The sequence below is a fragment of the Mauremys reevesii genome, linkage group 22 (genome assembly GCF_016161935.1).
Source record: "Mauremys reevesii isolate NIE-2019 linkage group 22, ASM1616193v1, whole genome shotgun sequence".
Lineage (NCBI taxonomy): Eukaryota > Metazoa > Chordata > Testudines > Geoemydidae > Mauremys > Mauremys reevesii.
This window is the reverse complement of record NC_052644.1, coordinates 19,000,291-19,014,976: the sequence shown is the minus strand read 5'-3', so window position 1 is coordinate 19,014,976 and position 14,686 is coordinate 19,000,291. Positions and strand designations below refer to the sequence as shown.

Below are 14,686 nucleotides of genomic sequence, written 5' to 3'. Positions count from 1 at the left end.
CCACTCCCCGCCCAGAGCCAGGAGGAGCACCCAGGAGTCCTGGCTCCCAGCCCCCCTGCTCTAACCACTAGCCCCCACTGCCCTCTCAGAGCCAGGGATGCAGGGCCTAGCCCCGACCACCGCCCCCCCATGTGTATCTATGGGGCAGGGGGTGTTCAGGGCCCGAGCGTGGGATCTGGAGGTTTGCTCTGGGGCTAACCGATCCGTCATCCCCCATCCCGCTGGGGCAGGGGGCAGCGCCTGCCTGGCAGCCCTGGCACCGAGCCGCCGCTGGCAGCATCCCGGATCTGGGCAGGGGCTGGGCCCAGGGCCTGGCAGCCGGATGGTTGTTACCAAGAATCCCTGGGCCCCAGCGCCAAGATAATGCAAACCTGCCGGACCGGTTGGGCTGCCCTGGGATCCTGCAACCCTCGAGCCTGCCCCCCCAACTCACCCTCGAGCCCCCTCCCCTGAGCCTGCTCCCTGTGCAGCCCGGTCCCACTCCTCCGATGCGACCCCCCCCAACTCACCCTCAAGCCCCCTCCCCTGAGCCTGCTCCCTGTGCAGCCCGGCCCCACTCCTCCGATCCTACCCCCCCCAACTCACCCTCCAGCCCCTCCTGAGCCTGCCCCTGTGCAGCCCGGCCCCCTCCGAGCCTGCCCTGCCCCGAGCCTGCCCCCAAACTCACCTCAGGCCCCTCCCCATAGCCTGCCCCTGTGCAGCCCGGCCCCCTCCGAGCCTGCCCCCAAACTCACCCTCAGGCCCCTCCTGAGCCTGCCCCTGTGCGGCCCGGCCCCCTCCGAGCCTGCCCCCGAGCCTGCTCCCCAAACTCACCCTCAGGCCCCCTTCCTGAGCCTGGCCCTGTGCAGCCCGCCCCCGCCTCCGAGCCTGCCCGGCCCCCTGCCCCCGAGCCTGCCCCCAAACTCACCTCAGAGCCCCTCCCGTAGCCTGCCCCCTGTGCAGCCCGGCCTCCCCTCCGAGCCGGCCCTGCCCCCGAGCCTGCCCCCCCAAACTCACCCTCGAGCCCCCTCCCCATAGCCTGCCCCCTGTGCAGCCCGGCCCCTCCGAGCCTTCCCCAAACTCACCTCGAGCCCTCCCTGAGCCTGCCCCTGTGCGGCCCGGCCCTCCGAGCCTGCCCCGAGCCTGCTCCCCAAACTCACCCTCGAGCCCCCTTCCTGAGCCTGGCCCTGTGCAGCCCCCTCCGAGCCTGCCCCCAAACTCACCTCGAGCCCCTCCCCATAGCCTGCCCCTGTGCAGCCCGGCCCCCTCCGAGCCTGCCGGACCCCTCTCGAGCCTGCCCCCAACTCATCCTCGAGCCCCTCCCTGAGCCTGCCCCTGAGCCTGCCCCTGTGCGGCCCGCCCCCTCCGAGCCTGCTCCCCAAACTCACCCTCGAGCCCCCTCCCCTGAGCCTGCCCCCTGTGCAGCCTGGCCCTCCGAGCCTGCCTGGCCCCTGCCCCCAAGCCTGCCCCCAACTCACCTTCAAGCCCCTCCCTGAGCCTGCCCCTGTGCAGCCTGGTCCCCTCCTCCAAGCCTGCCCGGCCCCCTGCCCCCAAACTCACCCTCAGCCCCCCTCCCCATGGCTGGACGTTGAAGCCAAACCCATCCCGACTGGGAAGAAGGTGTGAATTGTTCCTAGGGAGGGGAATTAACCACTGGAATGACCCATGGGTGGCCATTTTAAAACCAAGACAGGCCCTTTCCCTAAAAGATCTGCTCTAGTTCACACAGGAGTTAGTTCAGGGCAACCCTACGGCCTGCGTCGGGCTAGGTGATCCCAATGGTCCCATCTGGGCTTAGACGCTATGAAGCCGGGCTTTGACCTATAGAGAAGGAGCAATTAAATGCCATGTTTACACTGCGATACTGTAAACAAAAGAAGCCACCGCCCAAGGCAGCAATAAGTAACCGGGGGCTATGGGCTGGTTTAGCAAGCGGCGAGAGAGAGCAGAAAATGAGCTTCTGGTGGGCCCAGAACCCACGGGGAAGGTGGACTTGACATTGTGAGGAAGGAGCCATCTGCCCACGGTTGGTTGGTTGGTCCCACTGTGCCCAGGGAAACAGGATTCGTCCCGCCTTCCTCGCAAGCAAACGGGACGGCGCCGGGGGGAAAACACATGATTCTGTTCCCCAGTGAAACAACCCAAGGACCCCGCCTGACACCTAACCGCCCAGGCCAAGAAGGGGCGACGGAGGGGGTCTCTCTAGAACCCGCTCCCTAAAAGGGGGACGGTGGAAATCTGAGGCCATGCTGCCCACAGCAAAAATGGCTGACTGTTGGGGGGGGGCAATGGCTACAGAGGAAAGAGCCCCGCCCCAGCTTCCTCCCCATCTGCCCCGCCCAAACCCTCATCCACACCCCCCCACACACAGTCCTGCTGCCCCCCTCGGACTCCCAGCTCCTGAACCTGCCCCATGACCATGGGGGAGGGGCACTGCCTCCCCTTCCCCCCCCAGATCTTCAGACCCCCCCCAGCCAGAGCTGCCCCACTTAGCAGAGACGGTTGGTGGGAAAACACCCCCCAGCTCTGACTCTTCCGGGGGGGGGAGCTGGATGAGATAGACTCCCCCCCCGGCCTGTCCACCTCATGGGGGAGGCTAGGGGGCACTTCAAGCCCCCCTCCCAGTTTGGCTCCTCCCACACACAAGCAATGGGCTGGGCCTGGAATAGCCTATGGCTAAATGAAGCTGAGCCCATGGGGGGGGATTTGGGGGCAGGAGGCTGAGATGCTCTGGGAGGAGCAGCATGGGTCAGATGCCCCAGGGATGGGGGGGGGCAGTAAGCACCAATATTCCTGTGTTGGGGGGGGGGGCAGATGCTGTCGTTGGCTCCGGGGGCGGGGGGGCTGATGGAGGGCGGGCGGGGGGTGGACACTCTGCCTCGAGCATGGCCCCTGGGGGGCGAGGGGGCTGGACAATTGATTCCCCTTCACACTGCCCCTCCAGTGCATTGTGGGAGATTTTGCAAAACCTCCCCACAATGGAGATTCTGGAAACGCTCCCCCCTCCCCCCAGCTTGGGAAGCGCTTTTCACCGGTACACGCCAAACCAATCAGTGCATCTTACCCAGCAGGTCGCACTCATTAATTCCATCCTGCAGCGTGGGGAAACCGAGGCACGGAGCGGCAAAGCGACGCCCCCGCGCTCCCCCGCTGGCGCTGCAGAAGGAATTCGGTTGCCGGAACAAAGGCGGAGGCCGGGCTAAGCCGCGGCAACGGAAGAGTTCCAGGCGCCAGCGACTTGGTGAGACGCCGGCGAAACCAAACCACACGGGAGCTTTGGCTGACGTTTGTTAGAAAATTTAATGGCTAAAATGTCAATGCTGCACGCGGGGCGCAGGCCGCTCTCCCTGAGACGTTGGTGGCTGGCCACCGATTTCGGCAAGTGGCCACCAGTTTGGGGCAACGTTCGGTTGAAAAGCCACGACTGGTTTCCAGAAGCACCGAGCACTCACGATTCGGCGGTGGTGGTGGGGGGGGGGGGGTGTCTCAGGGCAGCTCTGGCGTTGGGAGTCCTCAAATTAAGCCACCTCCCCCCGCAAAATAGTCAGTGGCCACTTCTTTAAAGTTGTAAGCCAACATTTTCAAGGCCACTAGATAAAGAGATCAAGTCCTGGGGGGGAGAAAAGCCCCAACGCCCAGGGGGCCTGGGGTGGGGGGTGTGAAATGCCCCAGTGCCCCCTGCTGGAGATATCCCGACCTCGCCTGCAGAGCTCCGCAAAGCCCCGGGCGTTGTACCGAGTTGGCCACAGGCCGACCTGCTCCACCCCAGAGCCATCAGCCCGAGTTGCCAGCGGTGGCTATAGGAGAACGCAGGTGTCGGTGTGGCGTGGCGGCGAGTGGGCAGAGGGGATCTCGGCCCATGGGCCCGGCTGGGTCCCCTGCAGAGGACTGGCTGAGCCGGACGGCAGCGCAGCAAGGGGTCAACAGGAGAGCCGATATCTCCACCCGAGCCAGGGCGCCCGGCGTCTGGCCAGCCCCGCTCGGGGGTCACTAAGCCACTAGCATCTGGAGGAGGGAGGGGAGCCGGGGCCACCCCTGGGAGCTGCTTAGCAGGGGAGACGGCCTGGCCCGTGGATGGAGCTGCAGGGATCGGGCCCACAGGGGATCCCACGGCCGCTGACGTGCCCTGATTCGGACCCAGGGCTCTAGGGACCGGCTGTGCCCGAGGGGCATCCCCAGCCCCGGGGTGGTCTTGGAAGGGAGGCACCAACTGGACCCGCTTGAGCCGGGCCTGGGGTGGCCCCGGTGCCGCTGGGCGCAGGGAGGGCGGCTCTGGGGCTGCAGAGGGGGCCGGGGGGACCTCCTGGGGGGGAGGGTACACAACTGGGCGAGCAGCAGCACCGGGATCACCCAGGGCGGGGGGGGGCTCCGCCCCAAGCCGGAACCACGAGCTGCTGCCCAGCCCCGATGCCGGGAGAACCACGGGGGCACTGGGCACCAAGACAGGTAACTCCCAGCTGGGTTCAGGTCCGGCGGCCTCTGGGCGCTGCAGGGCCTGGGGGCTCGGCCCCCATCTCGGAGCCACGAAAGTGGGAGGGGGCTTGACTGGGACTCTGGGGTCCCCAGCTGGGTCAGGAGCTGTGAGGACTGGAAGGATCTCGGGCAGGGTGGGAGGGGGCTCAGCTGGGGTGTCGGGGTCCCCAGCTGGGGCGGGAGCTGCAGGGAAGGGAGGGGGCTCAGCTGGGGTGTCGGGGTCCCCAGCCGGGGCAGGAGCTGTGAGGATTAGAGGGATCTCAGCCAGGGTGGGAGGGGGCTCAGATGGGGTGTCAGGGTCCCCAGTCAGGGCAGGAGCTGGGGGGAAGGGAGGGGGCTCAGCTGGAGTGTCGGGGTCCCCAGCCGGGGCGGGAGCTGTGAGGACTAGAGGGATCTCGGCCAGGGTGGGAGGGGGCTCAGCTGGGGTGTCGGGGTCCCCAGCTGGGGCGGGAGCTGCAGGGAAGGGAGGGGGCTCAGCTGGGGTGTCGGGGTCCCCAGCCAGGGCGGGAGCTGCAGGGAAGGGAGGGGGCTCAGCTGGGGTGTCGGGGTCCCCAGCCAGGGCGGGAGCTGCAGGGAAGGGAGGGGGCTCAGCTGGGGTGTCGGGGTCCCCAGCCAGGGCGGGAGCTGGGGGGATCTCGGCCAGAGTGGAACAGAGCTTGGCTTGAACGTGGGGGTCCCCAGCTGGGTCAGGAACAGCAGGGCCAGGTGGGGGCTCAGCTGGGTCGTCGGGGTCTCCAACCAGGGCAGCAGCTTCTTGTGGGATCCACAGGGCAAGACCTTGAACAACAAACCCAGTTCAATCCCACTGACAGAGCCCGGTGCCACCCCCACAGCTGAGCCGCTCCCCTGCCCCTGCCCCTGCCCTTGCCCCTGCCCGCGGGGTTTGGGTCTGCCAAGCTCAGCGCTAGACGCTGCTTGGGCTGGTGGGGGAGCTCCCTCAGCCGGCAGCGGTTGGAGGGTTTTATCCTCTGAGCCGGACCGACCAGCAGGGGGCGACAGAGTCCCGTCCCTGCCCTCGATGCGCTGCCTGCCCCAGTGCATTCTGGGAAATACCCAGCATGCCTCGACCAGTGGGATGCAGCACAGCACTAGCGATGCATGCTGGGAAATATCCCACCCCGCTGTGCATTATGCCCCAGTGCATTCTGGGAAATGCCCAGCGTGCCTCAGCCAGTGGAATGCAGCGCAGCACCAGCGATGCATGCTGGGAAACGGCCCGCCCCGCTGTGCATTATGCCCCAGTGCATTCTGGGAAGGTCCGGGCTGCTCCGGGGTGGGCCGCACAGCAAGCGGGCCCAGCAGGACATGGTGGGAGACGTCCCGCCACAGGGAGAGCTGGGAAGGAGGAGGACTGGCTGAGCCAGTCACAACGGGACCCTCTGGCCTGAGGCTGGGCGGGCCCGTGGCTCTGGGCGCCGTTCCTATACCCACAACAGAGTGGCCGATGGTTCGGGGCCCAGCCTGACCCCGCCCCATCACACACCCCTTGGGGGAGACCCAGCCCCTCAATATCCCCCCCACCCCATGCAAGGCAGCTGCCCTCCCGTCCCCCCGTTACGTACCAGGCTCTGCCCCGGGGGGTTCGTCGGGGTCCACTGGCAGCAGCAGCATCTGCACCCCGCAGCCCTGCATCCTCACCACGTCGGGCATCTCGCCAGCCGCTGCTTGGTGGAGGCCGTGCGGCCCAGGGCAGCGGGTGCTGGTGGGCGGCGCTGTACGCGGCACGGAACTGGAAGAGGGACATGCCCTCGGGGTGCCCGGCCAGGATGGCCCCCACCTTCCGCTTCAGCTCCCTCAGGTCCTCAGGGGGCTGGGCCCCGGACTCCTGGGTCCCCTCCTCTGTTCGCAGAACCAAGGGGCGCTGGCAGGCCTGGCCCGGACTTCTGGGTCCTTTCCTCTGCTCGCAGAACCAAGGGGGCGCTGGCAGGCCTGGCCCCGGACTCCTGGGTCCTTTCCTCTGCTCGCAGAACCAAGGGGGCGCTGGCAGGCCTGGCCCCGGACTCCTGGGTCCCCTCCTCTGTTCGCAGGCCTGAGCAGGCGCCGGTGGGCCGGGGTGGGCTCAGTAACCAGGCTGGGAGGCGGGGGTTGGCCCCTGGGGACTTTCCCAGCTTGCCCAGGACGGCGGGGGCACGGAAGGGCTCCCGGCCCGAGGGCAGGCTGGGAAGCAGAGGCTGGTTGGTGGTGGCACTGGGCAGCCGGCGGTTGAGGCAGTCGGTGGCGGGCGGGGGCGGGCGCTCTGCAGCATTCGTTGGGAGGAGGCACCTCTTGGAGCCGGGCAAGGGGCGGGCACTGCCAGGGGGCAAAGATCCAAAGCCTTTCTTCTGCCCTGGGGGGGGGGGGGAGGGGAGCGCCGTCAGGGTGGGTAACAGGCACATGGCATCCCCCAGCATGCACTGCAGTTACCACTCTGCCTGTATCCCGCTCCGGACCAACCTGGACTTTTCCCACAATGCACGAGAGCAAAGGCGGGTTTATGCCATGGGTGAGTTGCGGGGGGGAGACACCCCCACAGCCTGCCCCACAGCCGGAGAGTCAGACAATAAGGAAGCCAGGTCTCAGCTACCCCCAATGGCTCCATGGAGAGCTGGGGGCAGGGCTTTGGCCTGTGGAATGGAGTTCTGACCCGGTCCAGGGGGAGCCAGGACTCTTGGGTTCTCACCCCAGTTCTGGGAGGGGAATGGGGCCTAGTGGTTTGAGCAGGTGCTGGGAGCCAGGACTCTTGGGTTCTCTCCCCGGCTCTGAGTGGGATTTATTGTCCTGTTCGTCCTCCCCACCGTACCTGTCCCCAGCCAGACGATACACTTGTCTCCCTTCTCCGTCTGCCTGTACTTCAGCGCGGGCAGGTGCCTCTGCAGGTATCCGAGCACGTCCTCCTTGCCCCGGGAGCTCACAAACCGCTTCAGATCCAGCCCATGTCTCTCCAGCATCAACTCCTCCACCTTCTGCAGCCGCAGGCCAGACTTGTACTGGCGGAGCAGGCACCTGAGCAGCGTCAGGACCTCAGTCGCACCTGCACAGAGGCCGAGGGAAGAAAGATCGGCAAGGTCAGGGGTGGGGAATGGGGCCTTTTCCCCTCTGGGGGGCACCAGCTCCCATCCAGCGCCAGGGCAGGGACTGGCTGGCTCAGAAGGGCAGGGAATGGGGCGTGGGGCCTCTCCCCTCTAGGGGGCGCCGGCTCCCATCCAGCCCCAGGGCAGGGACTGGCTGGCTCCAGGGGAAGGGATGAATCTGAGTTTCCCACGTCCTAGGTTGGGGGGTGGAGAGGGGAGGAAACCAGCTATGCCCCACTTCTTCCAACACAAAGGCTACAATTCCCCTACCCTCCACTAGGGGGCAGCCCCTACACACCTGTTCACTGGCCTCTAGCTATTCCCTGGATTCTGGCCCATTCGGATCCGCACCCCCCAACCCCAGGATCCGGGGTGATCGGTTTGGCCTGTCGTACACACCCGGGCGGGGCGCGTCGCCCGATCCTATTCACCGTTAACAATACTCGCACCGATGGCCAATTGATCCAGCGGGAATAAGGTTCTTGTCCCAGAATCAGGCTACTACCAAGGAGTTTGAAGTCGTGGCGGGAACCTCGGGGCGTCTGGCAAGGACCCTCGCACCAGGGACAAAGCAAAGCCACGGCGATTTTGAACAAGATCAGCAATAAAGCCAGAAAAGCTCGTAACGAGATAGGAACAACACACTACCAGAGATACCTGGAGAACCTCCTCCTAAATCTGCATGCTCCCACCCTTCCTCCAGGGCCTGGTGGGCAGAGACAAAGGTCTGATGGTCCAGGTTCCTCAACGCTCCAAAGGGACAGCAGATAACAATCGAGAAGAAGGCTCAAGGGACGGCTAGCTAGGGCCAACCACCGTGTGGAGGGGGCTATTACAGGGCCCGAGCGCTACCATGAATAACCCTTCGAGAGGTTGCGAGCGCTTTGGGGGACAGGATTAAAATTCAAAATGATCTGGACAAACGGGAGAAACGGTCTCAAGTCAACAGGATGAAATTCAATAAGGACCCATGCAAAACGCTCCACGTAGGAAGGGCCGATCAGTTGCACACGTACAACACGGGGAACGACTGCCTAGGAAGGAGTATGGAGGAAAGGGATCTGGGGCTCAGAGTGGATCACAAGCTAAATGAGTCAACAGTGTAACGCTGCTGCAAAAAAGCGACCATTCTTGGCTGTATTACCAGGAGGGTCGTCAGCAAGAGACGAGAAATAATCCTTCCGCTCTACTCTGCAATGACAAGGCCTCAACTGGAGTATTGTGTCCAGTTCTGGGCGCCACATTTCAGGAAAGATGTGGACAAACTGGAGAAAGTCCAAAACGAGGAGCGACCAAAATGATTCAGGTCTAGAAAACATGAGCTAGGAGGGAAGATTGAAAAAAACAAACCAGGTTTGTTTAGCCTGGAGAAGAGAAAACTGAGAGAAGCCGTGCTAAGTTTTCAAGTCCATAACAGGTTGTTACAAAGAGGAGGGAGAAAATTCTCGTTAACCCCTGAGGAGAGGACAAGAAGCAATGGGCTTACATTGCAGCAAGGGCGGTTTAGGTTGGACATTAGGAAAAACTTCCTGTCAGGGTGATTAAGCGCCGGAATAAATCGCCCAGGGAGGTTGTGGAATCTGCATCATTGGAAGTTTTTCAGAGCAGGTGTGATAAATGAGAGCGGGGACGGGTAGTTCCTCTTTGTGGACACCCAGCCAGCCGGTTGGCTGTGGAATCCCTCTCGGTGGTTGTTCTCTACCTACGTTTCCTGTAAAGCGTTAACAAGCCGGCCGGTAAAAGGAAAGCAGTGGGCACCTGACCAAAAGAGCCAACTTCCCTTTGTCTGCGTCGTGTTTCTCCGGGAAAGAGGGGAACGGGGGAGCAGTTATGCTGTGAGACGCTTTAAACCAGGTATGAAAAACCATCAGCTCATCCTTGAAGACAGCTTGTCTGAAACCCCAGAAAGGTAAGTAAATTCGGGAACGTCTAGGAAGACGCGATTAGGGTTATTTCTTTTATTTTTGATTGGCTCTGTGCTAAACCCAAATGTGTTTTGTTTTGCTTGTAACCGTTAAGCTAGACCTCAAGAAGGATGTTTAAATTTTGTAAGGGTTTTTTTTTACATCTAGCACTAGCCTGAGTTCCCAGATGTATTTTGTTTTTCTTTTTGTTTTTAATAAAATTTTACCTTCTTTAAGAACAGAACTGGATTTTTGTATCCTAAGAGCTCTGTGCGCCTGTTGTTTAATGAGCTGGTGGCAAGAGCTGATTTCCCTTGTTTTCTTCCTCAGCTCGTCCCCGGAGGGGGGGGTGAAAGGGCTTGAGGGAGGAAGGGGGGGGGTGAAAGGGCTCCCACGGGGAGGAATTCCCAAGCGCGCCTCTCTGGGATTCAAGGGGTTTTGCATTTGGGTGGTGGCAGCAGCTACCCAGCCACGGTCAGAGAGAAGCTGTAACCTTGGGAGTTTAATACAAGCCTGGAGCGGCCAGTGTGAATTTTTTGAATCCTTGCCGGCCCCCACTTTCTGCACCTGAAGTGCCAGAGTGGGGAACTGGCCTTGGCAGCAGGTTGGAAAACACCTGTCACGGATGGTCTAGATAATACTTAGTCCTGCCATGAGTGCCGGGAACTGGACTAGACGACCTCTCGAGGGCCCTGCCAGTTCTAGGATTCATTCGAGAGCTTGGCCTTCCGTGCCCAAATCTAACCTCCTCACCCTTCTCGTCGGGTGCACTTATCCGATAGGTGGGGCCCTACCGTAGTCACAGCCGTGAAAAACTTCACGGGTCATGGACCGTGAAATCAGACCTGCCCCGTGAAATCTGGCGAGGGGAGGGGAGGGGAGGGACCGGGCTGATGGCATTTTAATTCATCACCGCACCAGTCACCCCTGGCTCCAACGGGTTTTGCGGTTACCACTTCCCTGTTCCTGCCACGGCAGGATAGAGGCAAGTGTGGGGCCGTTTGTCTATGGGATATGGGCCTGTAGGTTACAGGTGAACATAACAAAGGCAACGCAGCCCTATGGGCTACTCCCCCCGCCCCGGCCCAGCACAGCCCCCTCACTTCTCTCTAGGGTGCCCAGACATCCCAATCTTAGGGGTTTTATCCTCCAAAAGTTTCCTGATTTTTCACATTTGCTATCTGGCCGCCCTACCTCTCTCCAGCGCAGCGGCAGGCTCTGGGTCCTGGTCCCCGGCGTCCCAGCTGTCGGCCGCCCCTGGCTTCGGGGGGATGCCGGCAGCTGCTTCCCCAGGACAGGAAGCTGCGTGGGGATGCGGGGACCCTGGAGAAGGCAGAATGGGGCCTTCACTGGCCACCCCAAACCCCGACATGCCAGCCCCCGCCCCGGCCTGCCAGGGGTCGATTGGGGGACGGACAAAGGGGCGACAGGGCAGAGCGGAGCGAGTCAGGGTCCCAGGTTGGCGTCACATTTTGATGCCCTTTGGCCTTTAGTGGGGTGGAGGCTGGGAGGCAGGACTCCTGGGTTCTATCCCCAGCTCGGGGAGGAGAGTGAGGTCCAATGGTTAGATCAGGAGGGGCTGGGAGCCAGGACTCCTGGGTTCTACCCCCAGCTCGGAGAGAGGAGTGGGGGCTACAGCAGGGGGGGCTGGGAGCCAGGACTCCTGGGTTCTGAGCCTCGCTCTGGGCCGCACTCCCTACCTCTCTGGAGCTGGACGATGCAGTTGTTGCCCTTCTCTGCGCCCCGGAGCGTGAGTCCCGGGACGTCCCACAGGAAGGGGACCACGCCCCCGTAGCCACTGGCCTGGCTGAAAGCCTCCAGGTCGGCTCCATGCTTCCCCGCCAGCAGCTTCTGCAGGTTCTTCACCCGGATGCCAGAGGGGTAGGGGGCCAGGACGCCCCGGATCAACGTCTCCATGGCGCCGGGCTTTGCCCCCCGACGCTGGGCCTGCGTCCGCCTCGCTGGGCCCACGGCGCGCGGCCCCCCCGCCTCAGCAGGCTGGGAGTGGGAGGGGGCAGGGGCATTGACAGCAGCATCTGAGGAAGAGGGGAAAAGAAACAAAAAAGACCCTCAACGGAGTGAGAACACGAGGCCCCCCACGGGTCCACCTCCGGCCAGCGGGCACAGGCCCCCCCACGCATCCCTCAGCCTGGCATGGCCCCCTCACAGCCCCTAACCCCAGCCGTGCCCTGCAACCCCACCCCAGGAACCTCCACCCCCGGGCACATGCCCAGCCGTGCCCCCCCCGCCCCCCAAGCACAGCCCCTCGCAGCTGTGTCCTCCCCCGCCTGCCACACCGGGCAGGGCCCCAGCTGCATCCCCCGCCATAGGCCCAGCTGCCCGGCACCCGCCCCCCGGCCGCTTGCCCACCTACCCGCGTCCAGCCGGGCCAGGCAGGCGTCGCCCTTCTCCGGGTCCCGCAGCCAGACGTGGGGCAGAGCCCGGAGCAGGCGCAGGGCGTCCCCGCAGCCCCGCTGACGGCTCAGCTCGTCCAGGTCCAGCCCGCGCTCGCCCCGCAGCGCCTCCTTCAGCTTCCCCACCTTCAGCCCCAGCGGGAACCGGCCCAGCACGTCCCGCACCCAGGCCGAGACCTCGGCCAAGCCTGCCACGAGACGGGGGGGTGGGGGGCTGTGAGAGCCCGCGCCAGCTGAGAGCCCCCCCACCCCGCCATGGGGCACCCTCTGCGTGTGCACCCGGCCCTGGGGCTGTTCAGCAGCCCCCGGGCCTGAGTCCTCGGGCATCCCCAGAGCGGGGGCAGGGGCTGCCGAGCGCCCACATGCTGCCCCCACAGCTCACAGTCCGCTGCCAGTGTGTCCCCACCCACCCCTGTATCCTGGCCGCAGGCTCCTCCATCCACAGCCCCCAACCCCCAAACTGCTCCCTCCATCCCCAGCCCCCAGCGCACCAACCTGCTCCATCCCCAGCCCACACACAGCCCCCCATCCCAATCTGCTCCCCCATCTCCAGCCCCTGCCAACAGACCCCCCCCCAGCCATCTCATTCCAACATGCCCTGCCCCATAGCCCCTCCCCCCCCCAGAGATGGGCGAGGGAAAGAGACCAGGCGCAAAGCCCCACAGAGCCCTTCCCCGGGGGGCAGACGGGAGCTCAGGCTATGGGGCGATGGGGGCGTTGGGAGCCTGGCAGGCTGAGGCCTCCCCGCCCAGGCTCACGCCCCACACACAGCGGCCTCACTGCGAAGCCGCCTGAGCTGCTCACCAGGCGTCTCCCCCGGGGCTCCCGTCGGCCCCCCGTCGGCAGGGGCATCGGGCGGGGGGCTGCTGCTCTGCTGGGCCGATGGGGGAGCAGGGTCTGGGGGGGGGCTGCGGGGCAGGAGGCATCACAGCCTCACCTAAATGAGGGGAGAAGAAACACCAGCAGCTCAGTGGGAGTGAAAAAGACAAGTTCACCCCCCCCCCGCCAGCTCCTGCCACTGGGCAAATCCCCCTCCCTGGCCAGCTCTCCCCTCCGGGCACGTCCCCCTCTCCCCCAGCTCCCCTCACCAGACACATCCTCCTCCCCCACAGCTTCCCACACCGGGCACCTCCCGCTCCCCTCCCCCAGCCCCCACCAATGAGCACCGCCCCCTACCTGCAGCAGGCCCACCCATGCCTCCCTCCACCCCAATATCTCTGTTGTGCCCTGCAACACGCCCCCCACCAGGAACCCCCACTCCCTGGGCACATGCCCAGCTGTACCCTGCCCCGTAGATAAATCTCTGTATTAAGCATCCTTGCATAACTGTGTATTGTTTTCATCATCTTCATACGGCTCTGTATTGTGCCTCTTCATATAACCTTGTACTACATCTTTCCAGATATAACCTGTTTTCATACAACTTTGATATGGGAACTTTGTACCAAATCCTTATACAGAAACTTTGTACTGAGCCTTGGTATAATGTTATAGCCCCTGGGGGTAGTTCAGGTAGGAAACAAGTGTCTTTTCCTTAGGAGTAGAATAAGATACTCCCTTGAGCAGGGGGTTGGACTAGATACCTCCTGAGGTCCCTTCCAACCCTGATATTCTATGATTCTATGAAGATCTGCCACCTTTTAATCAATTGCCCTGTTGAATGAACGAGGTGTGACTGAGGAAGGGGTGGAAGGCAGCACCTCCAGACAGCTGCAACCCTTGGAGAGGGGATGGAAGCCAGATCCAAGAACAATAAAACTTGTCAAGGGGGCTCGTTAAAGAAGATCAGACATACTGAGGGCCTTGGGAGTTAGGAGCCAGCACCTTCCTTTGAAAACACCCCCCTTTGAAATAAACGTGGAAGCATTAAGACAACACCGAGAAGGAGGCACCACAGATGACATAGATCTTCTTACTGTATTTTCCACTACACACATCCAATGAAGTGGGGTTTAGCCCATGAAAGCTTATCATAGAATATCAGAGTTGGAAGGGACCTCAGGAGGATTGTGACGAAGTGGGGGTTTTTCTTGGTTTTTCTGTGTTTCCCAGGGGGTTGCATTCACAGCGGGTGGGACTCAGTGTCCCTGGGTGTTACTGGTTTAACGAGGTGAGGGAGTTTGTTGGTACAGAGGACTGGAGAGGGACTCGGGACCCCGGCCGATGGCCTGGAGGATGGAGAGCCAGCTCAGGAGTCACAGCTGGGCATCAACGCCTTCAGGGGCTGAGGCCCGGGGGGTCCAGAGCAAGTGGACTCCCTGAGGCGAGAAACAGACGTGCTAAGGCTCAGAGAGCTGCAGCTCCAGGAGGTGGAGGGGCCTGACCCTGGGAGAGAGTGGACCCCCGAGAAGGGCTGTCGCACTAGAAGGAGCACCCCCCACGGGGCCAAGAGTGGGCACAATCTGTGAGTCTGTGACGAGGACATCTAGTCCAACCCCCTGCTCAAGGCAGGACCAATCCCCAACTTTTTTTTTTTTTTTTTTTAAATTTATTTAGCTCCCGATTCCCAAACAGCCCCCTCAAGGATTGAACTCACAACCCTGGGTTTAGCAGCCCAATGCTCAAACCACTGAGCTATCCCCCCGTCCCCAACTATGTGCGACAAGTACTCAAGTGTCAGAGGGGGAGCCGTGTTAGTCTGGATCTGTGAAAGCAGCAAAGAGTCCTGTGGCACCTTATAGACGAACAGACGTATTGGAGCATGAGCTTTCGTGGGTGAATACCCACTTCGTCGGACAAGTGCGCCTCGTTCTTTTTTTAGATGACCGACTGACACAGACACAGACTTTGCCTCTGGTGCAGATTTGCATGAGAGGGGAGCTGCTATAAGTGGGAGGGGTCTTGCAGAGGACCCCCCCCCCGGGTC

The 14,686-nt window shown here is 62.8% G+C and overlaps 2 protein-coding genes across 2 annotated transcripts; both read right to left on the bottom strand.

Moving 5' to 3' along the window:
- Window positions 1–2,181: 2,181 nt before the first annotated feature.
- On the bottom strand, window positions 2,182–6,102 carry LOC120388446 (basic proline-rich protein-like). Its single transcript, XM_039510266.1, has 4 exons — window positions 6,015–6,102; window positions 3,715–5,229; window positions 3,044–3,178; window positions 2,182–2,195 (listed from the first exon to the last, which is right to left on the bottom strand). The coding sequence occupies exons 1-4, from the start codon at window positions 6,100–6,102 to the stop codon at window positions 2,182–2,184; spliced, it is 1,752 nt and encodes a 583-aa protein (XP_039366200.1).
- A 152-nt stretch (window positions 6,103–6,254) lies between these two features.
- On the bottom strand, window positions 6,255–13,136 carry LOC120388445. The gene is made up of 7 exons (XM_039510265.1): window positions 13,104–13,136; window positions 12,625–12,694; window positions 11,781–12,008; window positions 11,107–11,442; window positions 10,601–10,729; window positions 7,232–7,462; window positions 6,255–6,778 (listed from the first exon to the last, which is right to left on the bottom strand). Exons 1-7 carry the CDS (start codon window positions 13,134–13,136, stop codon window positions 6,255–6,257), a joined length of 1,551 nt encoding a protein of 516 aa, XP_039366199.1.
- Between the last annotated feature and the right edge of the window lie 1,550 nt (window positions 13,137–14,686).